Here is a 26,702-nt window from a genome sequence, read left to right as displayed (position 1 = left end):
AATTGTAAAGCGCAACGGAATCTGCTGCATTATTTAAGAAACTGTAAATAAATTTTGATAAAGCAGCAATCATTTTACATGCCAAAAATGACTGTTTTGCTTTATAAATGACTGACAATTTCCATAATTCCCATATGTCAATTTTGACATAATTTAGTTTAGCAAATAATGTTTTTATCATCTGCTCTAGATTCAATAGGTTTATTTATGTATTTATTATTTATTTGTAAAACTGACACTAAGGGGGGGTATGCAATCCCTGTCAAAGTCTTTTTTTTTTTTTTTTGGTGATAGGTTTAGTTTTTTCGCCCGTAAATGTTGTCGTTTTGCTTTCGCGTATTCAATGTAATGTTTTCGCAGCTGATGTTAACACATCGCCAGTTTTTGCTTGTCGTTTCTCTCACACGTCGAAATGTTGTTTTTGTGACTAACCGAGCCGATTTGTGCTCGAACTGTTGATATATCTTCATAAACCTATTCAATGTTCACTATTCGAGATGTACGGCAGCTTACAAACACTTTTACGTCCATTTCATCTAGACAGTTTTGATTGTCGTGACAAGGGTACTTTGCCAAATGTAACTATAAATTTTGATGTTCATGTTCTTATATCATGTATTTATGTGTCTCCTATGTATCCTGCCAATGTCTATTTTGTTTCTATGATTGGGTCGATTGTCCCATGATGCATTGTTGTTTGTTTTTGCCATGTCATTTTTTTTTTTCACCATAATCCTCTGTTTACCTTAGAACTCTTACTGCTGTTTTGAGACTTCAGGGAGATCACAGCATTTTGCAGTCTATAATGACACACATTATAATGTACATGAAATATCTTATGCATTATGGGCAAAAATAGATTACAACGTAGGCCACCAAGCCTTGGCTAATATATGCTTACTATCAAAAACCTTACCTAAGTTAAAATGCAGACAAATGCAAGCCCAGATCTCCAACACAAGCTTCTCGTGCCGTCCCTGGTCCTGCTTCTGCTTTCCAAAAAAAGGACTGGCCCGCACTCAAACTCCAAACTCCAATTCACTCCCAGCCAAATTGAAACTACCTCCTCTATACTCGAAAAATGGCTGATAATTTGCATCGGTGTGGAAAGAGGCAGTGCAACAGCCATGCAAAACATAAACATACAAAATGCCAGAAGGGCCGATGGCCTTGTGGGACGATTTTGTGCAGAAAGTTCTCAGAACTTTCTGCAGTAGCACTGAGCCCGCTGTCTCCTGGGCTTCACTGTGCGCACGTCATTTGCATATTGAGGCCATGATGCGGCCGCACCTGACCCGCCGGCACCGCCATCCAGTGTGAGTCTCCCCCACCCCCCCTGTTCCAACCAGTGGCAATGTTGTGTGAACCAGCAGGCCTTCCTATCAGCAATCTCCTCTCCCCCTCCGCGAGTTTCAAACACCCCCCCCCCCCCCGGGTTTTGTCTGTGAAACCCCCCGGGCTCTGGCCTTCACTGCCCCACTGTGGCCCCGTTGCCTATACTGACTGCCTCTCCCATACTCCACGGTGGCTTGGTGGAGCAAATGCCAGGAGTTTGCAGGGGTGAGTGATAGTCATGGAGTAGCTGGAGCCAGCTGGAGCATTAGTTATCCAGCTGCACTGATTACCTGCTCCCTGTGCAGCCAGTGTAGCACCCCGCAGTCCCTCTCATGGGCCCTTAAGCAGGAAGGAGGGGTTGCTTCCCCCCCCCATGATCAGCCAGCCGCTGGTATCTGCTAAAAGCTGACTGACCACCATTGAGGCTGAGGGCGCCCTCAGCCTCAATAGTTCCCAGTTCCCTTCAATGGTCCACTCCACCTTTTGCCCTGGGACCAGCAGGGAGAGAGATTAGCAGCATGCAGAGCATGAAGACTGCTGCTGCCTGCATTAACACATTACATCTCATGAGAACAGCCACGAGCCACAGAAAATCCCAAACAAGTACAGTAGGTTAAACATGCATAGTGTCATGTTATATCTGGTATATAAGAGGTTTCTGTGGAGGTATTAAGGGGGGGGGGGGCTGGCAGGTGTGCTGGCAGGTTTGTGGTGATGCTGGGGGCAGGTGGCTGACATCACATGGTGTCAGCGCCCGCCCCCAATTTGGCGATCTGCAGGTATCTGAAAAGTAAGTATGGACTTACTTTTCTGAGTGAAGGCTAAAGTATGACCATCGAGTGATTTCCCCTCGCATGCTAGGGGTCTGAATCAGGCCGACTTTGTGCTGTACTGAGAATGTCATTTACATGCTAGTCCTGTCCCAAGTACTTGCACAGATTCAGCCGTGCAATGAGGAACACCATTGATGTGATTTTGTGATACCACGCCTCCGCTCCATGAGGCCATGCCCCCTTTTTGCCGTGTAAGGGTCTTGCCTGCTGAGGGTGGGCCTGTGGGCTCAAAATGCCAGGGCCGATTTCTGGTCCCAGTCCCCAGCCCTGGGCAGAAGCTGGTTGTTTATCACTCTCCATTTTATCACTTTTGAAGCTTAGGGCATCTACCCCACTATCTGATTGCTTGGAGCCCAAACACAGTAATTTTGAGTTTGTTTATTTTAAAGAGATCAGGTTGGCCATATACAGTATATTACAGGTACCTTTTCCACATTTGTTTTTTAACTTATATTAACAAGGGATTTACAGTTTATTAAATTTTATTACTTATAGGATCTATATTTTTTTCTTTAGAAGCACCACATTAATGTATTTTTATTTTTTGTGATGATTCCCCCCCCCCCCCCCCCCCCATGATGCTTTTTTTTGGCACTGTTTATTCTACCTATGATTCACCTAATTTATTACCCATGATTCACCTCTTCTTCCTCACTCCTTCATTTAACCTTTAAGGAGATACACAAAGCATTAGCAGTCTGCTGATTTTTGACCAATTTGCGTTTTTCTGCATTGCTCTGCAATATTTAAACACTGCCTACAAATAGAGCATTTACTCTTTTGAAGATGACATACCTCCCAACTGTCCCGCTTAACGCGGGAACATCCTGTTTTTTGGTGGACGTTCCCACATCCCTCCCGCAGCCGGTAGTGTCCCGCTTTGGGGGGGGGGGGCAGTTGTGAGTCCCCAATCTGACAAAAAAAACGCTGTGCCCATGCGCAGAGCATCTATTCAGCGTCGCAGTGACCGAAAACGGGGATGTGGACTAATTTGCATAAGCCGTGCCCTCATTTGCATACACAACGCCCACTTATCGGATGCTCGCGCGGCGAAGACTCTATTCTTCAATTGAAAAAGTTGGGAGGTATGGGATGACCCAAGGGAGAATTTAAGTTGGCAATACTTTACTAGTGTCGCCTTCAGTTTTTAGATTATTTGATGGTGGAAGAAAATCGCAGTAAACTGTATAAAAAAACTAACAATTTAAAATAGGTGACTAAGAGTTCAGTTATTCTGTTTATACTAGTTATATAATCACCTGTAGATCGTATTACTGTCCTAGTAGCCCCCATAGTGGGCACTTATTGGGGATTGGGCATGCAAAGCAAAATTTCATATAACCAGCCCTAGGAGACCCATTTTGTTCTGATAACAAATTGGTTTGGAAAATTATCCTGAATCCCATGTGCTATTGCCTGAAAACAGGTCCATTTTTTCTGGAAAAAAACGGTAAATAAATGACCATTGAGCTAAAATCGCATTAATAGCATGCTTTTTTTTTTCTACCTGAAAAAGTAGCACAACTAATTGGATACCCAACTTTTTCTTCATAATGCAGTACTAGTGGCATCCATTAACTGTTCTATACATATCCCAGTTAAATGATTATGGGGTTTCTTTAAATAGAACAGCTGTTAAAAATAAACTTTTAAAAAAAGAATATGAAATGATTAGCTCATATAACACAGACATTAATATATTATATGTTCATTCCAAACACAACACCATAACCTAATTTTTGGCATGTTTTATTACAGTGCTTGTATTAATCAGTGCTGCTGATTCAGACCTGAGATGGATTCATGCTGTGCTGAAATACTCAGTTACTGTTTACGTTACCATAATACAGTTTGTAACTATGAATTTTGCCCCTTTGCCAAAAAAAATTCTGCTGCTCACCCTACTATTTGTTCTATATTTTCTGTACCTAAATGCACTTTACCATGGGTTTCATGCTCATTAACAGGAATTACATGCTCATTGCCAGGGGTTTCCCGCTCGCTGGCAGGGGTTACTTATTTATTGCACTTTTTTTTTTTTGCTTGTTACCATGGGGTTACATGCTCGTTATTATATATGTATAATCGCTACCCAGAATCCTTAACGTCTGGGTAGAGATTATATGCTTCCCAGTAGGACCTAGTGTTCATTCTAGCACCCGCTATCTTTAAAAACCCATGCAGTTCCTGTTCCCTGCCTGGGGTGTCACTGTCTGCTGCGGTGTTTCTAGCACAGGTCTGGTTTGCATATCAGTGCTGATATACAGATCACACTGTGCTAGAAGCACTACAGTAGACAGCGACACCCCAGGCAGGGAAGTGGAACTGCATGGGTTTTCAAAGATAGCGGGTGCTAGAATGAACACTAGGACCTCTAGCATTGTCTCCTTCAAAGTGGTGGCCATTTTTGGAGGGACATTTTGAGCAGATTCCATACAGATCCACTGGAATCTGCAGAGACCATGCGCCCTCATGGTGCTGGCTCCCCCAAGCCATTGCTTGGGCTGCAGTGCCATTAAAACGCCACTGAATTTGTTGATTTGAATTTTATATAATGTAGGGGGGAGGGGTTGTTTATACAAACAAAGTATTCAGTTTGTTTGTATCCAAAAAACATCAATAGATTCGGTACTTGTTTCCTAGCACGGCGCCCAATTTTAATACGTATGGTACCGTACTGAAATCGCATCGCATGCTGCGTTATAGTACTTTGATTTTAAAGTTCTTATATTGTAAATATTCTCATTAATTATTGTAATCAATGTTCTTAATTATTTATGCTTCATTAATGAATTTAAGTAAATGACAGTTATTAGTTAACACATGTCATCATTACTGTGTCAGCTGTATGATTTTGCAGGTGTGAATGTGTTCCTAAAACACCAGCACTACCCACGCCACCCCGAAGCGTGGTGAGCGGCGGCAGAATGTGTCCTCCGACATTTTCATACCCCCACTATGCACGTCGGCGTGGAGTTGGTTCTATATAGTGTGGCTAGCGCAGCGAGCCCGAAGCGTGGTGAGCGGACGTGGAATACATGTTAAGTAATCCGCGTCCCCTCGTGGGGATCACCACACTTCGGGCTCGAATAATATCAACTCCACGCCGACATAGATAGTGTGGGTATGAAAAGGTCGGAGGACGCGTACCGCCGCCCCTCGCGGGGCTTGCTGCGCTCGCCACACTTTGCGGTGGCGTGGATAGTGGAGGTGACACAAACAAAATGCCTTAGCTGCTTTCGATACTAAGCACCCATCACATCTATTCGCATGGGTGCCTGTACAATGAAATATCGCATCGGATCGCACCCTGTCTAGGGTGCCCTCCGATCCCATGCGATATTTCAATGTTTAAGCACTCCTGTGCACTTAATATGGACATCGCATCACACGGCTCTATAGACGCTGTGCGATCCGATGCGATGCGATTTCACTACGGATGCGTACTGGGCTCCCTGAAAAGAAACAAGTACCATAGATTCTAAAGTTTTATTATGCAAGATGGCATCCCAACCACCGGGATTATTACTGTGTCCCCCAGAGCCGCATAGGTTTATAGAATATTCCATGTTTAATAGGATGCATTCTTATAACTTGTGCCACCCTAAGATTATTTGTCAAGGAACTGTGAATAGTTGTATTCAGGGGTGACACTATTTGCATATTTGCTGCATCTTATGCGCTGCTGGAGATGCCTGAAGAAATAAGACATCAGGCATCCTGCTGACATCGCAGATCTGAATGCTGGGTCCAAAGAAGCAGTCATCGTCCTATGCTCACTCAGGATATCTACTAGAACTCCTTTTCTGGGGTCAGGAAATCTGGGGTAGATGTGAAGCAGTGATAATGGAGGAGAAATGAGCCGGAGGAGAAGAGGCCCATGGCAACCAATCAGCACTGAAAAAACATCTATAATTTGCGTAATATAAAATTATATAGAGCAGATTACCATGGGCCACTTCTCCTCCCTTATCACTACTTCATACATCTACCTCTGTGTCTGAAGACGAGGATCCTAGCCTCGGCATGCCAACCACTCCCTTAGCATGCCAATTATGTTGTGGCTTAGGAGGCACTGTGAGTGAACTCACTTTACAATCACTTTACAGATCTTGCACATGTGCCAATAAAAAAACACCGGAGTTGTGTGTAAGTCATCAGGTTTACATACTATTCTGAATAAGGCCCAATGTAAGACTCTAAAAATGTGTCTCAATATCGATACTTGAAAGGACTTGGGTTTGCTACGATAAATACGGTCTGATATTAAAGTGAAACAGTCAGAAATATTGGGTCTAGATCAGAGCAATGATGATGAAAATCGCTTAGTCCTCACTATTTTCGCAGGGGTGGGCGGCTTTCCAAAGCAGGATGCTATGTAAAGCTGTCCATCCTGTCTCTCAACTGTTGGTAATACCAGCCGAAGAGCAGCGGCGGCAGCCGGCGATGATGAGGGAGCGCGCCATACAGACTGGGTGGCTTTTGAGCTGAAAGCAGCTTAAACTGTAAAAGTGAGCTGCTTTCAGCTCATAATCACCCAGTGTGTCACCCAGTGTGTATGGACCTTAAGACTGCAACATAGGTTTACTTGGCTTACTAATATGTACACAGATAGACCTTCAGAAAATGCACTTATTGACTATTACGCTGCCGTTTCAACCCAAGTTTTTGCCAATTTAATGCAAGTCTGAAAGGGTCCCACCAGTGGCCAAATGTAAAAGTCACCCTGTTCAGAGGCCGTGCAGGATGCTAGCCAAACTCTGAGTTCCCGCACAGCTGAAGAACTCTGAGGCTATTATATTTGGCCACAGATGACTGTTTATGGTGTAATGCTAGATGGAGAGTCCTCTAACCGGCACTTGGGGATGCTGTAATCTACGTATACCGGCAGAGGAGAAGCTTTGGTAATAGCCTGCAGTGTGAATGAGTTTCCAGCTGCTGTGACACTGCTTGAAACCTGTGTTCGGTGACTATGATTGGACCTGGAGTTTTGGTTTTAAAGCAATATTACAAGCAATTTGGCAGTAGCCATGAGAAAATGTTATTTCTAAGAACACGAGTGCTGAAGTATTGGGACTATCTCAACTAATAATTATTTTAGCAGTAAAGCAAGTTAAACAGTTGTTTTATTTTACTTCTAATGAACTTGTTCAAACATATCTGTACTCAGAACAGTATTATGAAGATTGCTTTTGACAGGTGAATAACAATATTCTAATTCCCATTCATAGATTCTTGTTTTTCTTTCTTTAGTCTAAACCAGTAGCTACTGTAATAATGATCGGGTATGTGCCAAGTCTACTTGGGTGGTGGGGGTGAACTGTGTGCACATGTAATATGGCAGAAGCTTTTTTAAACTTTTAAATGCAGGCTTGAAGAAATATGTGCATCTGAAATAAAATATTAATTTAATCAACGATTCAAAGCTAGACAAACACATCCTAATTTTCTATAAATAAACTTTAACAGGAATCCTTCTATTAAAATTAGGGCCAACACAAGGGAAAAAATAAGAGATATTATCTTTAAAAAGTACAAGAAGAACATTGAACATAGGTGGTGCGAGGATGTGTAATCTCCCCTCCTCCAGGGACCGAAAGCAGATAGGCACCAGTCTGCCCGGCTGTCCTCAGAGCAGGTTCACGGCTAGTTGAAATTTCCCGCGAGTCATGAGGAACATACTTGTGAGATCTTTCATTCTAATGGGATGAGGCTAAGGCAACAGGGGGTGATGCAGTGCTAATGTGGATGTAGGGAGGCTAGGGTATTGGTAGGAGGATTAGGAGTAAGACTAGTAGCCTTTGACAAACAAGAGGGTTTTTAAATAGTGTTTGAAAACGGGAAAGCATATGGAGAATCTTTTTGGGCAAGGGCTTGTTCTTCTTTTGTAAATGGCATTATGGGCCTTATTCTAGTTCACTCTTTCTGACAAAATCCTTCTTAGATGGACAAAACCATGTGCACTGCAGAGGGGGGGGCAGATGTGAAATGTGCAGAGAGATTAGATTTGGTGAGTTATTTTGTTTCTGTGCAGGGTAAATACTAGCTGCTTTATTTTTACACTGCAATATAGATCTCACTTTGAAGTAAAACTCCACCCAAATCTAACTGTCTCTGCACAAGTAACATCTGCCCCACCTGCAGTGCACATGGTTTTGTCCATCTAAGAAGGATTTTGTCAGAAAGAGTGAACTAGAATAAGGCCCAATGTTTGAAGGTTGGAGTGCAATGTGATTATCAGTGGGGAATTAAGCACTGGTGTTTGGTAGAAAGGAAAGGTTGGCATGAAATTAGGCCTTTAATTGTAAAGAGCCGAGTAAAACTTAAGGCAAGGACAAATAGTTTTTTAGTTTCATTACAATTGAATAGGAATTGATGGAACAGCGAAGGAGAAGCCAAGTGGCGATAGAGAATGGATTGAATTGGGAAGAGGTTGATAAGAGGGAGGCCAGGCAGGAGGCGCTTGCAGAAGTCCAGTTGGGAGATAATGAAAAGTTTACATGCTGCAATACATGTAGGCTATACTTTGGCGGCAGCATGTAAAATAAAGCATACATGTCTGCTATATTTTGGCAGCAGTGTGTAAAATACAGCATAAATTTATTGCAGCGTGTTAAATATTGCGTTCATGTAAGGTATACATTGGTGGGATGTGGGTGCATACATGATACAAAGGTATGCATGCTACATTGGTGGGCAGGGGGTGCGTGCATGCTACAAGCATGCATTCATGCTAGTGAAACTGGTGGTCAGTGTGGAGGATGCAAACATTGAAGGCCAGTGGCCTATAAAGTGGCCATGCATTCTTCAAACATTGGTGGGTATTGGGGAGAACAAACTGTTAATACATTGATGGGCAGGGGGAAGGAAAAAGTATTAAATCATTGGTGGCCAGTGGTCGGAAGATGATTGAGCTGCATGTCTGGCAGACACAGATAAAACTTTAACGACGTGCGGAGGGGGCACCTTGTTAATGAGATTAGGCATACACACTAGAAGACATTGGCCTCAATATCACTCAGAAGCCCCTTTCTATTGAGGTCAATGTCTTCTGTGTGTATGGGCCTTAAAGTCTTCTCTCTGACAAATAGCACATAGCTGCAGCTTTCATTGGGGCACCCAGTTCATCTATTGTGTCCAAGCAGATACTAGTAATAGCATGTCTGAACTATCAGAATGATCTGTGCACAGTAAAATGCAGCACTTTCCTGCTGACTGTCCTTGATACTTACCCACACAGAACAGCTTTAGTCTGCTAGAAATGTTGAGAAAAACAAACTAGTTCCAGTCTTGCTCAGTATCTGTTGTCTATTGGATCTGGTTTTACAAAAACTAAATACATGCTGTGTATTTTTCTTTTTTTTCAATATCGCTCAGAAAGGAGTGTGTAGACTCCATGACATTAACGATGCGCGCTCCCTCGCCGATCCCCTCCCTCTTCTAAACATGTTCGAGGGACATTAATGCGCACCTCTCAGTCGGCCTTCTCCCATGGGCGGCATCGGAAAGTGTGTATGCAATTGCCAATGCTGGCCCCACCACTGGGTCCCTGCTGCTGCCAATATCGGTGTCGGTAGGAATCGGGTAATGTGTATGGGGCTGGGTACACACCTAAAGATTTATCTGTCCAATCGGTTTGGTGGAAACAAAGATCTGATGATTTATGCATGGAGCATATGACAATCAACAATTTTCTCCCAAATGCTGTAAAATGGACAAAATAATTGTTCATATAACTATTAAATCCAAATGATTTAAACTAATTTGTTTGAGCTACCAAAATTGTTGTTTGCTCCAATACATTGCCAGATTTTTGTTTCCACCAGATAAATTGGACAGATAAATCTTTAGTTGTGTGCCCAGCTTTATTGTTTATTTTGTTTATATGGATTCTTGGTTGGTTTGTGCTTTTTTTTCTATCCTATTTTACTGTTATTATCAATTCAATTTAACAGTCTCAACCTTTATTATTGCGATTATTAATTTAGCTTTTTTCACATTGATTTAAGTCTGAAATACACCTGTATTTCTTGTTATAAGCTTTTTATACTGGGCTCAATGAAATGTCCATCATCAGATTTGTTTTGCAATATTCATGACACCAGTTTGTTGTCTTAAGAGCCATTTTGTAAGTGAATATTTTGATCAAATTATAATCTTTTTTTATTTTTTATTTATTTCTTTCTTCCTAGGATAATGATGCCCAAAAAGATTTGGAGGCCTTAATTGCAACCCTGAAACAGTAATTCCATTCCAACGAACAATATTTACTGCACAGTGTATCTACAGTATATCTTACCAATACATTTGTGGACTAAATACTTTTTTATTACATTGTAAATAACTACTGCCATTATTATCAAAAACAATTATAAAGCACTGATTTCTAGTAATGATTTAACATAACTTAATTCTTAAAATATAATATTGAAGTATCTCTAGAGATTTAGGACTAAGTACTGTAATGTGATCATGCCTGCATGCATACAATATTACCTCCAAGATTTCACTGTGGAATAAGTTTGTACATATTAGTATATTTTATAAAGAAAGAAAATATGGTAATGAACTAAATAAGCAATACTTGGAACTTGTATTAGTTCTAGTAATAAAACACAAAACAGTATTTTGGTTTAAACAATTTTTAATGTTTTATAGATTTTTTTTATATACAAAATGTTAATAATGTACTACATGTGGATTTGATTTTGTTTTTGTAATTTATAAGAAACACAGACCATCAACAGAAAATGAAGACCGCAATCTACAACTCAGATGCTTAGAACATTATTGGTATCCTATAAATCCTGCACAGAGTGCTAAGGAGAAACGAGTCTAAAATAGACATAAATATTTCTTAACCTCTGCCACTTGGTGCTGTAACACGTACCAAAGTAAAATGTGCTGACAGATTTAGAGTTTACAGAAAGGCGCGTCCCATCTTATTTCTAAAATATAAACATAAAGCTGCTGAAATATTGGGGTGCTACATGCTAAACTGTATTCCCTACATACAAATACGTACATCTGCTCTCATAGAAACTTGGTTTATTCCATATACCAGTGATTTTCAACCATTTTACCTTGCGGCACACTTTAAAAAATTGCCAAGGCACACCATGAGATCCCCACAGGAAAAAAACAAACAAACCTATTGGCTCCCATATAAAAACAATCACACTGGTCCTCACAGGTAACAAAATACATTGGCCCTTTACATGAAAAGAAGAGACCAGTAAATAACAGCTGAACTGGTGTTGACTGTAAAATGGGTTGGGCATCTCTAGATCTGGGGGCACACTTGTGGTTGAAAAACACTGCCATATACAATCATAATGTATCAGTTCTGTAAAGTGGCATATTATATGCTATATATTATACATTTAAAATTAAGGTGCCCATACACGGTGCAAGGGTGCTGTGCGATGCACGCTCCGGCGTGCATCCCATCACACAGCGCATAAAGGCCCTTATTCTGCTTGATTTGCATTTGCACAGGGAACCGATGGTGTGCACCTGCGCATGTGCAACACGTTTCTGCGCATGTCCTGACGCATGGTGCATGCACCCTTGGCGAACAGTCTGTTCACATTATCGCATGTACCGGAATCTGGAATTTAAAAAAAAAATCAACTATTTAATGGGATGCGAATTTACGGGTGAAAAGTGCGATGTGGTGCAATTTTAGTCATGAAAATGTGCGAATTAGTGGACATGTGCGATTTTTTATTAATGATAATGTGATAATGATAATGAAAATGTGCAGTACTTAGTAAAAAATAATGGCATGGAGTCACCCCTCCTGAGAATAACCAGCCCCAGGCTCATTGAGCCGGAACTGGGGGTCCCCCATATTTTGCAACCAGCACCGGGCTCCAACAGCCCACATTGTCATGCAACCGCCAACAGTACCAAGCTCATTGTGGCTGGTCAGCCTTGGATGAGGTACATGGGGGAGTGGGGATCCCCTCAATAAAGGGGTCCCCCCAGGCGTCACCCATCCAGGGCTGAAGCCCAGGGCTGTCCCCGGCATCCCTAGGCGGTGGATGCCGGGCTGATACGTGTAAAATTACATTTAAAAAAATGCTTTTTACAGTTTAACTACAAGTCCCAGCAGGCCTCCCCCGCATGCTGGGACTTGGCAATGAGCATGGGGCTGGTTATGCTCAGGAGGGGGACCCCATGGCATTTTTATTTTATTTTAACTTTTACACATTTTTTAAGACAACCATGCACAGATCCCACTGGTATGTGCATGGTTCTGTCAAAATAGTCTGTCAGAACCTGGTCTGTTGCGATTTTTGGTAATGTTTTTTCCAAAATCGCATCCTATTAAATTTGAGAGTTGTATACTTTTTAATGGGAAAACATCTGGATGCGAATTGAAGTGTGTTGAAAATTGGACAGTTCAGAATGTGTGATTTTCGCAGCAAAAACTGCAATTTTTACCTCAATTCGCATCCTATTAACCCCTTCCTGACAGAGCCAGTTTTTGCGTTCCTGACAGAGCCCTTTTTTTCAAATCTGACATGTCTCACTTAAGTGGGGATAACTTTTTTTTGCTTTTACTTATCCCAGTGATTTTGAGATTGTTTTTTCGTGACACATTGTACTTCAAATTAGTGGTAAATTTGGGTCGATACAGTCTGTGTTTTTTTGTGAAAAATACCAAAATGTCGTAAAAAAATGGAAAATTTAGCAATTTGCAAAATGTTAAATTTTCTGCTTGTGAGACAAATAATCATACCACTCAAAATAGTTAATAACTAACATAGACCATATGTCTACTTTATGTTTCCATCATTATTTCAACTTCCTTTTAATTTTTTTGGACACTAGGAGGCTTACAATATGAATAGCAAATTCTCAAATTTTCAAGAAAATTTCAAACACTGATTTTTTTAGGGACCAGTTCAGTTCTGATGTGACTTTGAGGGACTTGTATGTGAGACACCCCCATAAATGATACCATTTCAAAAACTGCACCCCTCACAGTATTCAAAACAGCATTTTGGAAGTTTGTTAACCCTTTAGGTGTTTCACAGGAATTAAAACAAAGTGTAGGTGAAATTTCAAAATTTCATTTTTTTTGCAGATTTGCAATTTTAATACATTTTTCTAAGGAACACAGTACATTTTACTAGAGAAATGTGACTAAAAATTGATTCCCCCAATTCTTTTGTTTTCATAAATATCCTATATGTGGCCCTAGTGTGCACGTTGACCAAACCACAGGCTTCATAATAGAAGGAGCACCTACTTGATTTTGGAGCCTCCTTTTTATGAGATTATTTTTTAGGCACCATGTAGGTTTCTAGGCACCATAAGATGCTAAAAGTTAGGAACCCCCCCACAAGTGACCCCATTTTGCAAACTACACCCCTCAGGGAATTCATCTAGGGGTATAGTGTACATTTCAAACCCCCAGGGGTTTCACCAATTGTGGTACAACTGGGCAGTGAAAATGAAAAATTATTTTTTTTACACAAAAATGCAGTTCTGGCTCCAAATTTGTCATTTCAGAAGGTATGAAGGAGACAAAGCACCCCAAAATCTGTGCCCCAATTTCTCCCGAGTACGGCAATGTCTCACATGTGACCAAAAAATACCATTTGGGTGCATGGCAGGACTCAGAAGGGAAGGAGTGATTTTTGGATTTTGCAGCACAGATTTTGGTGGAATGAATGGTGGGTGCTATGTTGCACCAATACAGTGGAACCCCCCCACAAGTCACCCCATTTTGCAAAGTACACCCCTCAGGGAATTCATCTAGGGGTATAGTGTACATTTCAAACCCCCAGGGGTTTCACCAATTTTGATACAAGTGGGCAGTGAAAATGAAAAATTACATTTTTTTACACAAAAATGCAGTTCTGGCTCAAAATTTTTCATTTTCAGAAGGTATGAAGGAGAAAAAGTACCCCAAAATATGTGCCCCAATTTCTCCCGAGTACGGCAATGCCTCACATGTGACCAAAAAATACCAGTTGGGTGCATGGCAGGACTCAGAAGGGAAGGAGTGATTTTTGGATTTTGCAGCTCAGATTCTGGTTGAATTTTGGTGGGTGCTATGTCGCATTAGCAAGACCCCCCAAGCACCAATACAGTGGAACCCCCCCACAAGTGACCCCATTTTGCAAACTACACCCCTCAGGGAATTCATCTAGGGGTATAGTGTACATTTCAAACCCCCAGGGGTTTCACCAATTTTGATACAAGTGGGCAGTGAAAATGAAAAATTACATTTTTTACACAAAAATGCAGTTCTGGCTCAAAATTTTTCATTTTCAGAAGGTATGAAGGAGAAAAAGCACCCCAAAATCTGTGCCCCAATTTCTCCCGAGTACGGCAATGCCTCACATGTGACCAAAAAATACTATTTGGGTGCATGGCAGGACTCAGAAGGGAAGGAGTGATTTTTGGATTTTGCAGCTCAGATTCTGGTGGAATTTTGGTGGGTGCTATGTCGCATTAGCAAGACCCCCCAAGCACCAATACAGTGGAACCCCCCCACAAGTGACCCCATTTTGCAAACTACACCCCTCAGGGAATTCATCTAGGGGTATAGTGTACATTTCAAACCCCCAGGGGTTTCACCAATTTTGATACAAGTGGGCAGTGAAAATGAAAAATTACATTTTTTTACACAAAAATGCAGTTCTGGCTCAAAATTTTTCATTTTCAGAAGGTATGAAGGAGAAAAAGCACCCCAAAATCTGTGCCCCAATTTCTCCCGAGTACGGCAATGCCTCACATGTGACCAAAAAATACCAGTTGGGTGCATGGCAGGACTCAGAAGGGAAGGAGTGATTTTTGGATTTTGCAGCACAGATTTTGGTGGAATGAATGGTGGGTGCTATGTTGCACCAATACAGTGGAACCCCCCCCCACAAGTCACCCCATTTTGCAAAGTACACCCCTCAGGGAATTCATCTAGGGGTATAGTGTACATTTCAAACCCCCAGGGGTTTCACCAATTTTGATACAAGTGGGCAGTGAAAATGAAAAATTACATTTTTTTACACAAAAATGCAGTTCTGGCTCAAAATTTTTCATTTTCAGAAGGTATGAAGGAGAAAAAGCACCCCAAAATATGTGCCCCAATTTCTCCCGAGTACGGCAATGCCTCACATGTGACCAAAAAATACCAGTTGGGTGCATGGCAGGACTCAGAAGGGAAGGAGTGATTTTTGGATTTTGCAGCTCAGATTCTGGTGGAATTTTGGTGGGTGCTATGTCGCATTAGCAAGACCCCCCAAGCACCAATACAGTGGAACCCCCCCACAAGTGACCCCATTTTGAAAACTACACCCCTCAGGGAATTCATCTAGGGGTATAGTGTACATTTCAAACCCCCAGGGGTTTCACCAATTTTGATACAAGTGGGCAGTGAAAATGAAAAATTACATTTTTTACACAAAAATGCAGTTCTGGCTCAAAATTTTTCATTTTCAGAAGGTATGAAGGAGAAAAGGCACCCCAAAATCTGTGCCCCAATTTCTCCCGAGTTCGGCAATGCCTCACATGTGACCAAAAAATACCATTTGGGTGCATGGCAGGACTCAGAAGGGAAGGAGTGATTTTTGGATTTTGCAGCTCAGATTCTGGTGGAATTTTGGTGGGTGCTATGTCGCATTAGCAAGACCCCCCAAGCACCAATACAGTGGAACCCCCCCACAAGTGACCCCATTTTGCAAACTACACCCCTCAGGGAATTCATCTAGGGGTATAGTGTACATTTCAAACCCCCAGGGGTTTCACCAATTTTGATACAACTGGGCAGTGAAAATGAAAAATTACATTTTTTTACACAAAAATGCAGTTCTGGCTCAAAATTTTTCATTTTCAGAAGGTATGAAGGAGAAAAAGCACCCCAAAATCTGTGCCGCAATTTCTCCCGAGTACGGCAATGCCTCACATGTGACCAAAAAATACCAGTTGGGTGCATGGCAGGACTCAGAAGGGAAGGAGTGATTTTTGGATTTTGCAGCACAGATTTTGGTGGAATGAATGGTGGGTGCTATGTTGCACCAATACAGTGGAACCCCCCCACAAGTCACCCCATTTTGCAAAGTACACCCCTCAGGGAATTCATCTAGGGGTATAGTGTACATTTCAAACCCCCAGGGGTTTCACCAATTTTGATACAAGTGGGCAGTGAAAATGAAAAATTACATTTTTTTACACAAAAATGCAGTTCTGGCTCAAAATTTTTCATTTTCAGAAGGAATGAAGGAGACAAAGCACCCCAAAATCTGTGCCCCAATTTCTCCCGAGTACGGCAATGCCTCATGTGTGACCAAAAAGTGGCAGGACTCAGAAGGGAAGGAGTGATATTTGGATTTTGCAGCACAAATTCTGGTGGAATGATGGTGGGTGCTATGTCGCATTAGCAAGACCCCCAAAGCACCAATACAGTGGAACCCCCCCACAAGTGACCCCATTTTGCAAACTACACCCCTCAGGGAATTCATCTAGGGGTATAGTGTACATTTCAAACCCCCAGGGGTTTCACCAATTTTGATACAAGTGGGCAGTGAAAATGAAAAATTACATTTTTTTACACAAAAATGCAGTTCTGGCTCAAAATTTTTCATTTTCAGAAGGAATGAAGGAGACAAAGCACCCCAGAATCTGTGCCCCAATTTCTCCCGAGTACGGCAATGCCTCATGTGTGACCAAAAAGTGGCAGGACTCAGAAGGGAAGGAGTGATATTTGGATTTTGCAGCACAAATTCTGGTGGAATGATGGTGGGTGCTATGTCGCATTAGCAAGACCCCCAAAGCACCAATACAGTGGAACCCCCCCACAAGTGACCCCATTTTGCAAACTACACCCCTCAGGGAATTCATCTAGGGGTATAGTGTACATTTCAAACCCCCAGGGGTTTCACCAATTTTGATACAAGTGGGCAGTGAAAATGAAAAATTACATTTTTTTACACAAAAATGCAGTTCTGGCTCAAAATTTTTCATTTTCAGAAGGTATGAAGGAGAAAAAGCACCCCAAAATCTGTGCCCCAATTTCTCCCGAGTACGGCAATGCCTCACATGTGACCAAAAAATACCAGTTGGGTGCATGGCAGGACTCAGAAGGGAAGGAGTGATTTTTGGATTTTGCGGCTCAGATTCTGGTGGAATGAATGGTGGGGGCTATGTGGCATTAGCAAGACCCCCGAAGCACGGTGAAATTATGAACCTAATAATCCATAGATGTGTGGTATATTTTAAAACACTCCTTTATACATAGGCCGGGTTTGTCGGGGCAAGTGTCACACTGGAAAATAGTTTGCTTTCTTATTCCCTTTTTATAGCAAACTTTGCACCTTTTTTGTGTCCTGCCCTTTTTTCCAGTGGAGGGGATTTCATCAGGAAAATGCTGCCCTGGTACAATACGGGGGCCAGTACTAGAAGTACTGGGGCCCTCTGCCTGCTGGTTCCCAAATATTAGGCCCTTTATGACTTCCTCTTGAAAGTGCATAAATGTCCCCCTCTGGCCGGTAGAACGGAATAGCACGTAAGCGTTATACAGTGCCATCTGGATGATATACACGGCCAGCTTCTTGTACCAGATTTTTGTTTTCCGCAGGGCACTGTACGGCTTCAGTACCTGATCTGAAAGATCCACTCCGCCCATGTACCTATTGTAATCCAGGATACAATTAGGTTTTGAGGTGTGGGTACTGGTACCTCGTACAGGGACGGAGGTGGTACTGTCTCCGTGAATTGTTGTCAGTATAAGGACATCCCTCTTGTCCTTATATTTGACCAACAACATATTTTCGGTGCATATTCCCCTGCTTTCACCCCTTCTCATTACTTGGGCAATGTGCGTTTTTGGGAGGCCTCTTTGGTTCTTGCGCACAGTACCGCAAGCTGCTGTACCTCTTGAACCAAGGGCCTTAAACAGGGGGATGCTGGTGTAAAAGTTATCCACATAGAGGTGATAACCTTTATCCAGGAAGGGGTGCACTAAATCCCAGACAATTTTTCCACTAACACCTACGAGGGAGGGGGGGCATTCTGGCGGTTCAATTCTTGAATCCTTCCCTTCATATACCCTAAACCTGTGAGTGTACCCTGAGGTGCTTTCACACAGCTTATACATTTTTATGCCATACCTTGCCCTCTTACTGGGAAGGTACTGGCGGAATTTAACCCTTCCTTTAAAATGTATAAGGGACTCGTCTATGCAAATGAATTTATCTGGGATGTACATGTCTTCAAATTTGGCACTGAAATGATCAATGACCGGCCTGACTTTGAATAGCCGGTCAAAGGTGGGATCATCTCTGGGTGGGCACTGTGCATTATCGTTGTAATGCAAAAATTTAAGGATCGTCTCAAATCGAGCCCGGGGCATGGCCATACGGTAAAATGGGGTGCTGTACAGAACATCTGTACTCCAATATTGCCTAATTTCTGGCTTTTTTACTATGCCCATATGAAACACCAGACCCCAAAACGTCATCATCTCTACTGCATCTACAGGGGTCCACCTAGCAAATGATGACGTGGGGTTTTGAGCAATAAACTGCTGGGCATATAAATTAGTTTGGTCCACCATTAAATTTATAAAATCATCAGAGAAAAATAATTTGAAAAAGTCAATTTCTCTGAGACCTGTGGAATCAAATTGGATTCCTGGCATGGCCAAAAACTCAGGAACCTGGGGCTCAAAATTGTCTGGTGGTGGGGTCCATACGAGATCAATTATTGGGGGGGGGGTCTCAGCTGCTCTACGGGGGCGTCTTTGAGGGGGTCCCTCATCAGCAGAGGAGGAAGAGGAGCTTAAGGCGAATCCTTCAAATTCCCCGCTTGCATCACTGGCTGTGTCAGAGTCAGAAGCAAGCATGGCATATGCCTCCTCCACTGAATACATTCTTCTGGATGACTGGGATGACATTTGGGATGACATTTGGGATGACATTTGGGATGCCATTTTTATTTTTGTGTTACTGGTAGTGAAATGTTTCAACACGTGTATAGTGTAGGGGGGGGTACAAACTTTATTTCAACCAGGGGGGTATGTAGTGTGTAGTGTGTATGTAGTGCAGAAAAAAAAAATACTTTATACAAAAAAAAAAAAATGAAGGGGTTAAAAAAAAAAAAAATTGAAGGGGTTAAAAAAAAAAAAAAAAAAGGTCCTGCGCCAAAAATTGAGCACAGATGTTGGTCAGTAACGTCCGTCACTGAACAGTGCTCAAAGGCAACAGGAATTTGATCAAAAAAAAAAAAAAATAGATCAACCCTGTGCCGAAAAAGATGATCAGTGATGTACGTCACTGATCAGCGCACAGCGGCCACAGGACACCCACAAAATCACAGTGTGTGTAAAAAAAAAATTAAAAAAAGACCCCACAGCACACACAAAAAAAAAAAAGGTGATCAGTGATGCGACACTGATTACCAGTGAGGGGCAGCAGGTGCACAACCTTTGGTGCAACTGACAGTGCAACTGGCAGGTATATATAAAAAAAAAAACCTCTGCACCCCCAAAAAGTTGCTGATCACCTCAGATATAGTGATCAGCACAAAAGGCGGGGGCAGCAGACACAAAATTTAGCACTCTCTATCACTCTCTGTCACTATCTCTCTCTATCTCTCTATCTCTCACTATCTAACACTCTATGACACTGCAGCAGCAGCAGTGACAGGTATATATATATATAAAAAAAAACCTGCGCCCCCAAAAAGTTGCTGATCAGTTAATTTATACTGATCAGCACAAAAGGGGGGGCAGCAGTCAGTTATATAAAAAATATATAGCACAATCTGTCACTATCTCTATCTCTCTCTCTCTATCTCTCTCTATCTCTCTCTATCTCTCTATCTATAACTATCACACTGCAGCAGCACAAAATATAGCACTCTGTCACTAGGCCTCTCTATCTCTCTCTCTATCTCTCTCTATCTCTCTCTATCTCTCTCTCTATAACTATATCACACTGCAGCAGCACAAAATATAGCACTCTCTGACACTATCTCTCTCTATCTCTCTCTATCTAACTAACGCTATTACACTGCAGCAGCACAAGTTCACAACACAGGAAGTCACAAGTAACAGGATCCAGGAAGCATCCAGCACACTACAAGCAGTGATGAAGCAGGCAAGATATTTGCAAGGATCAGGTAAGTATTTTGCAAGGTTCTGGTCAGTATATCGCGGCAGCTAGGCACGGTGACCGCACTGCACGCTATTCCAGACCGGAATGGCGTCTGCAGTGCAGTCACCGTTAGTTTAAACCCCCCTCCATGGCTGTGATTGGTCCGTCGGTCCGACGGACCAATCACGGCCTTTGGGGGCGGGCGGGGTGAGGTGGGGTGACACCAGTGTCACCCTTACACCCCGCGGTGATTGGTGCTGTACTTTACAGCACCAATCACCTCCGATCGCGTGTCACCGGCGAACGTTATTCGCCGGTGACACAGAAAACGCTGTAATTGGCTGTTCACACTGAACAGCCAATCACAGCGATCGCCGACGGGGGGGCGGCATCGCAGCCCCCCCTGGGCATGCACGGACATGTCTGCTGTCAGGGACAGCAGACATGTTGAAACTGTCACCGCGTCTATAGACGCGGTGACAGTTAAATGCCATGACGTACATTTACGCCATGTGTCGGGAAGTACTTCCCGACCATGACGTAAATGTACGTCAATTGTCGGGAAGGGGTTAAGTAGGTGATTTCGGAAAAATTAGCAAATTCGCCCGTTTTTTATTACTAAAAATCACAGAAGTTGGAATATCTCGTTCCTTTAAATGTCACCCTACATCATGGGTCTTCAACCTGTGGCCCTCCAGATGTTTTGAAACTACATGTTCCAACATGCATTGCCACATTTTTTCCTATAAGAGCATGCCAAAACTGTCAGGGCATGCTGGGACATGTAGTTCCACAACATCTGGAGGGCCACAGGTTGAAGACCTGTGCCCTACATCTCTTTCTCTCTCACAAAGCTAGCAGACTAGCTTTGCAAGGTTTCAAGAAGGAATAATTAGGCCTTAAAAAAGGATTTAATTAAAATAAAAAAGTCATTTTCTTTTGTCTAATTGATGTATTTCAGGGTTGCCGACTTTTACAGTCTCCTCTCTGGGAGAAGCCTGGAGAGGAGACTGTCAGCATCACTTCTGGGGGCAGGGCCTGATGGAGACATCATCAGTCCCTGCCCCTAGTAATGTAAATCCCGCAATATGCGGGTACCCGGGAAGGGGGCGGGGCTAAATACGTATGAGTAGCATATTTAGCCACTCCTCTTTCCGCCGAAAAGCCGCGAATCACAACAATTTAGAGCTTGTGCAACCAGGTAAGTTAAGGGTGGAAGGGGGTCTGCCGGAATCCGGGGGGCCGGGAGGGGGACCTGATTTTCGGGATCCTCCCAGCCATTCCGGGAGGGTTGGCAACCCTGATGTATTTACATTTTATAAAATTGTTCAATACAGCTACATAAGATAGTACTAATGTAATTATGTAGGTAAAGGGATGCATAAGATACACAAATATGTGAAGGATATAACAGAAAGCACCGTTAAGTATAACATATCCACACTTGTCTAAAGTTATTGAGGTATACCACAGAGAATCAGTATCAAGCCCTTGTCCTTTCAGTATTTTTATGATTTCTAGCATTGGGGCAGATGTAGTAGTAGTAGTACGTTTATTTATAAGGCGCCGCAAAGTGTCCGCAGCGCCGGACATAGCAAACAAAAAACAAATTACAAGGTGACGTACAGGGTGTGTTGAAAAATACAGTATAAATAGGGGTATAGCTGGTAGAACTAAAATCAGCATCAGTTCAGAAGTAGGTGTCAAAATTGTCGAGGAGACTGAAGATGAAGTAGAGGAAGGGAAAAACAGGACAGGAGCACAGGTGAGGTAAAGAGGTAGGGTGAGTACGTGAGGAAGGACGACTCTACTCATAAGAGTTAACATACTAAAAAAGATGTATTAAGCTTTAACAAGAGTTAATCCAAGGGTGATAAGGAGAGATAAACGTCCAGCCAATCACCTGCTAACTGCCATGTTACAGGCTGTGTTTGAAATAAGTGAGTAAGGAGCTGATTGGCTGGATGTTTATCTCTCCTTATCACCCTTGTATTAATCTCTTGTTAAGGCTTAATACATCTGGCCCATTGTCTGGGCTTAAACGCAAGGTGTATTTGCTGATGACACTAAAAGCTCTCATACTGTACATCAGAGCCCTGTCCCCCCCTCGCTGATCCCCCATCCCCCTGGACATCAATGATTGGTGATCAATCGAAATTCTTAATTTTAAAAATCCCAGATTTGCTGGGAATTAATCATTATTAATGTTTACTATTTCTGGCCATTGGGGATATGAGCATTAAAGCTATATATATCTGTGATGTATGTGGACATTAAGTTATGTACATTGTTTTAACACACCAAAATCATACCTTGCTGCAGAAAGATTTAGACAAACTGGTAAATAGTACTATAGCCTGGTAAAATGGTAGAGGCTGTGCACCTGGGCTGTGGTATTATCTGTTAATTACACAATAATACCCCTTTACACCGAACACCGTTCTACCCGGTAATTATGTAAAAGGGTCAACCTGGGCCGCTTTTTACCAGGGACGGCGACTCAGGATTTGTGACACAGGTTGACCCTTTTACACTGAAGAAATAAACATGTAATTCAGCAAATTACCGGGTTGACATTTTTAACCCCGTAATTTGCTGCTCAGTGTAAAAGGGGGTCAGACTGCACACGGCAAAATTACCCGGCACTCAAAATGCTGGATAATTGCCGAGACGCAGGTCTAAAAGTGCCTTAATGGATTTGGAGAAACATGAGATGGTAAAATACTAAAGAATTTTAGTTGTCTTTGTCTTTGCCCCCCGCCCCGCAAAGAAGGTGTCAGTGCATGTACAAAAACTCCCAAACCCTGTTCTACTGTACCAAGCCTTCTGCAATGTGCTGTATATCTGCATTCGCTCACACAACAGGGACCAGCTCTCGTATTAAGAAGAAAAAAAACAGTAGTGGAAATGATCACATAAGCAGCAGGTGCACTGTACTAATCAAATGTCATCAGGGGTCTAGTGAACAACATAGAGCTGCTAGGATGCCTTGACATTGCCATGATAACATTTTCAGTTTACAGATGCTGTGCCGCTGAAGTGGCTGTGATCAAATCATATGGTGCGGTGTTGCTGCACCTCTATGGCTAGAAACTAGTGTTTTATACTTGCCACCCTCTCCCTTCTCAGCACCCCTGTTGTGGCTTCTCACTGGTTCTCCCTTCTCACAATACCTCCATTCTGCAGCCATTATACAGTGATGGCCAAAAACTTTCACATCTTTAGGTGATATTTTTGTTTTTAATAAATATCTTTGGTATATTGATGCATTTTAGCCATTTTTTTCGTCTTTTAATCAGAGAGAGTTTGTTTTGATATGAGAGTTCATCAATGGGTATTGTTGAAGGGTAACTTGAAGATCACTTTGATATTTGCAATAAAATAAGTACAGAAAAACATAACTGAGTTGTTAATGATTAACCTACTATGCCTTTGAGATAGACTTTCATTTTAAGTTCTCTGTAAAGTGCTGCGGAATATGTATGTGCTACTGTATATAAGAAACTGTTAATAAATAAATAATGTAATGGGATGCAAAATGACATGAATAGATTAAAGTAAACATTACTTATAACATAAAAAGGATGGGGCCCCAAACCACGCTAGTAACAAGTCAGAGCAGCACCTCAGAAGGGGATCCTCTGTTAGGCAGGACCCAGAGATAGAAATTAGAACAATAGAGGAGATCTCTGAGGGCGCTAATGTCAAAAAGATTCAGGTTAACATTCAATGAGAATATATTTATATTTATTTTCTTCATGTTATTAGTTATATGTTTACCAATTGAATGGTTCTGTACTATTACCCCTTATGAAGTCTTGTTCAACGAAACGCGTTGTGTTTTGCCATCTTACTGATGCACACTTGGCTGTATATGTATATGAATTCTGGCGGATCATTGTCTACAATTGTCTGCAAGGACACTGAAGCTGTCACATGTTAAATTTGTATCAATACATTTTTAAATCACTATTTTTCTCATTGCATGTCAACCTGAATCTTTTTGACATATAGGCCACCCAGTGTAAGAAATATTTATTGCAGCTTGTCTCATTTTGAACATAGTTAAATGAAGACCTATCTATACAATGTTACACAATAATTCACTCCCGGAAATTGGGGGCCCATTTTCTTATTTATATTTTAGCTTGTTCAGTGCAGAATGACCCTTGTGACGCCCAAAACAACCCAAATACATCAACTGTTGCCCTGGTGTCTAGAACAACATCCCTTGTGCACAAAATGTAACAAATAGTGTAGGTGTCACAACACCCTGGATAGACATGAATAGTTCAATAAAAAGGTAATAAAACCTCTCACTGTAAATTTGATACAGATTATTTTTCCACATACAGCAGTCCCCATACTTGTCTAAGCATTTGCTCCAACAGTACACAAAGGCATCTATCCCAGCATAGCAGAAATCAGTGTCAAGTGCCTGAAACCACGACATAACGGCTTTCTAAACTTTGTAAACTTTCTAAATGATGTTGTGTACAGATTACACTGAGATGTTTAATTTGTCAGCAATATCACTAATTCAAATGCAAATTCTGTCCTTAATCAAAAATTCAATGCGGCACAAATTGTCGTCTCTGGAGGATGTGATTGGCTAGCTGGATCGCTGCTCATCTTGAACAAATGTCCTGCCATTTTCAAAGGCAATATAAAACAACAAAACAATCAGGCGCAATAATTAGAAAGTTGCTCGACCTTTCGATCTAAATATACACATGAAAATACTCAAAGTATTTTGCTAAAGGATTGAATAATGCGGCTGCTCCCAGGTGCAATTCTGGAAATTGCCTGTGATAGCAAAGGGGAAGGGAATGTTCACAATGATTAATTGAATAAGACAAATCTATATTCATGTATATATATATGAGTGAAAAAGAGAGCGCCACACACCTACAAGGCACAGACTACCCTGCTAGTTCTCTGCCCGGACTGCCTGTCATCATTTGTGAGCAGCCGCTCTAATTTCACTTTCGTGATCCAGCGAAATCGGATCTTTCACCTGCCTAATTTGGAAGCCACAACAACGGAGCACCTGAGACCACATCTCAGGTTAGTGCGAGCTCACTCCCTGCTCAATCTCCATCGGCGGCCCGCCGTCCACGGCTGACCGCCTGGCGGGTTGTAGTTAGAGCTGCACTGAAGATACAACATCCTCCTGGCGACCGCAGGTTTTGTGGAAACCCGTTAAAACCACTGAGGTATTATAACAAATATTTTGAGGGTCCCTCACTACTCAATATTGACTTCGGAAAAATCTCTTTGTCACTAGACAAATAGTGGCATACTATTCCTGTTACTTTATAACAAAAGAACTGACACATAAAGAATCCATTCAATCTGATGCCACCTCATAAAGACTTTCCTCTTTATTAATTTCTGGTGCAGGCACTCATTCGGAGCTGAGTCTGGCTTTTTTACAAAAAAAAATTTTGAATATCCCCTTATGTACAAGGAGCTTATTATGTTTTATTATTGTTATTATTGTTATTGTTTTTATATGTACTGATTTTCTATATTATAGTAAAAAGATTTTTTATCAATCCCAAAAAATTTTTTTCAGGTGTGTGGCGCTCTCTTTTTCACTCATATATATATACATGAATATAGATTTGTCTTATTTAATTAATCATTGTGAACATTCCCTTCCCCTCATTTTCAAAGGCAGTGCACCAAAGCCAAACCTTAGATGCAGAAACCTGATCAGACTATGCACCCCAATGTTTGACCATGTTTTTGCAAGCCACGCCATCTTACAACTGATATTTGTATAGTATGACTGGTGTGAGGAGCAGTCTAGTAAATGTAAGAGGAAGCTGTGGTTTACCTGCTATGAAAAAAGAACAACAAAATTGCTACCTGGGTAGCTAAAAAAGGGCGTTGGAGTGGGGTGGTTCGGCAAGCAGCTACCGTAAGGAGAGAGCAACTCCTTTAACAAGAGGTGGGAAATTAGAACGAAACAGAGCAATGCACATTGGGGAGGTCTTGTTACCTTACTTAATGAACCACCGTTGTACAGGCTCCACTCCCTGCACTGATTGATCACCTCTGCAGATAGAGTAGACCTATCTTCTCCCAACCAATGGTGTAACTACCATGGGTGCACGGGGTGCAGCTGCTATGGGGCCTAGAGCTGAGGGGGGCCCATCTAACTTTTGTAAGTTACATGTGTTATATGCATTTATCACTATTGTTCGGTATATGGGGGCCCTTATAAACTTTTCGAATGGTGCCTACAAATACGCCCCTGCTCCAAACTGTCCCACTAGCCCTCAGGAAACTGCAGGTGAGACAGGGTCCAATTAGTGGGACTGTCCTGCTGCAATCGGGACAGTTGGAAGGTATGACCATACCTCTTGCTGCAGATTCCCTAACCTCAGAGCCTCATAGTCACTTGCTATGTCAATGATTT

The 26,702-nt window shown here is 42.0% G+C and overlaps 1 protein-coding gene across 1 annotated transcript in view; it reads left to right on the top strand.

Annotated features, from left to right (window-relative positions):
* LOC146063559 (regulator of microtubule dynamics protein 2-like) overlaps positions 1-10,810 on the top strand; it is an 82,135-nt gene extending 71,325 nt beyond the window's left edge. The window contains exon 10 of the mRNA XM_083176033.1: positions 10,361-10,810. Coding sequence (XP_083032159.1) covers positions 10,361-10,414 — 54 coding nt within the window. The 3' untranslated portion in view covers positions 10,415-10,810. The remainder of the gene's footprint in view (positions 1-10,360) is intronic.
* Positions 10,811-26,702: the final 15,892 nt, after the last annotated feature.

The sequence above is a fragment of the Crinia signifera genome, chromosome 3, assembly GCF_055691185.1.
Source record: "Crinia signifera chromosome 3, ASM5569118v1, whole genome shotgun sequence".
Taxonomy (NCBI): Eukaryota; Metazoa; Chordata; class Amphibia; order Anura; family Myobatrachidae; genus Crinia; species Crinia signifera.
This window is presented reverse-complemented; position numbering and strand designations above follow the sequence as displayed.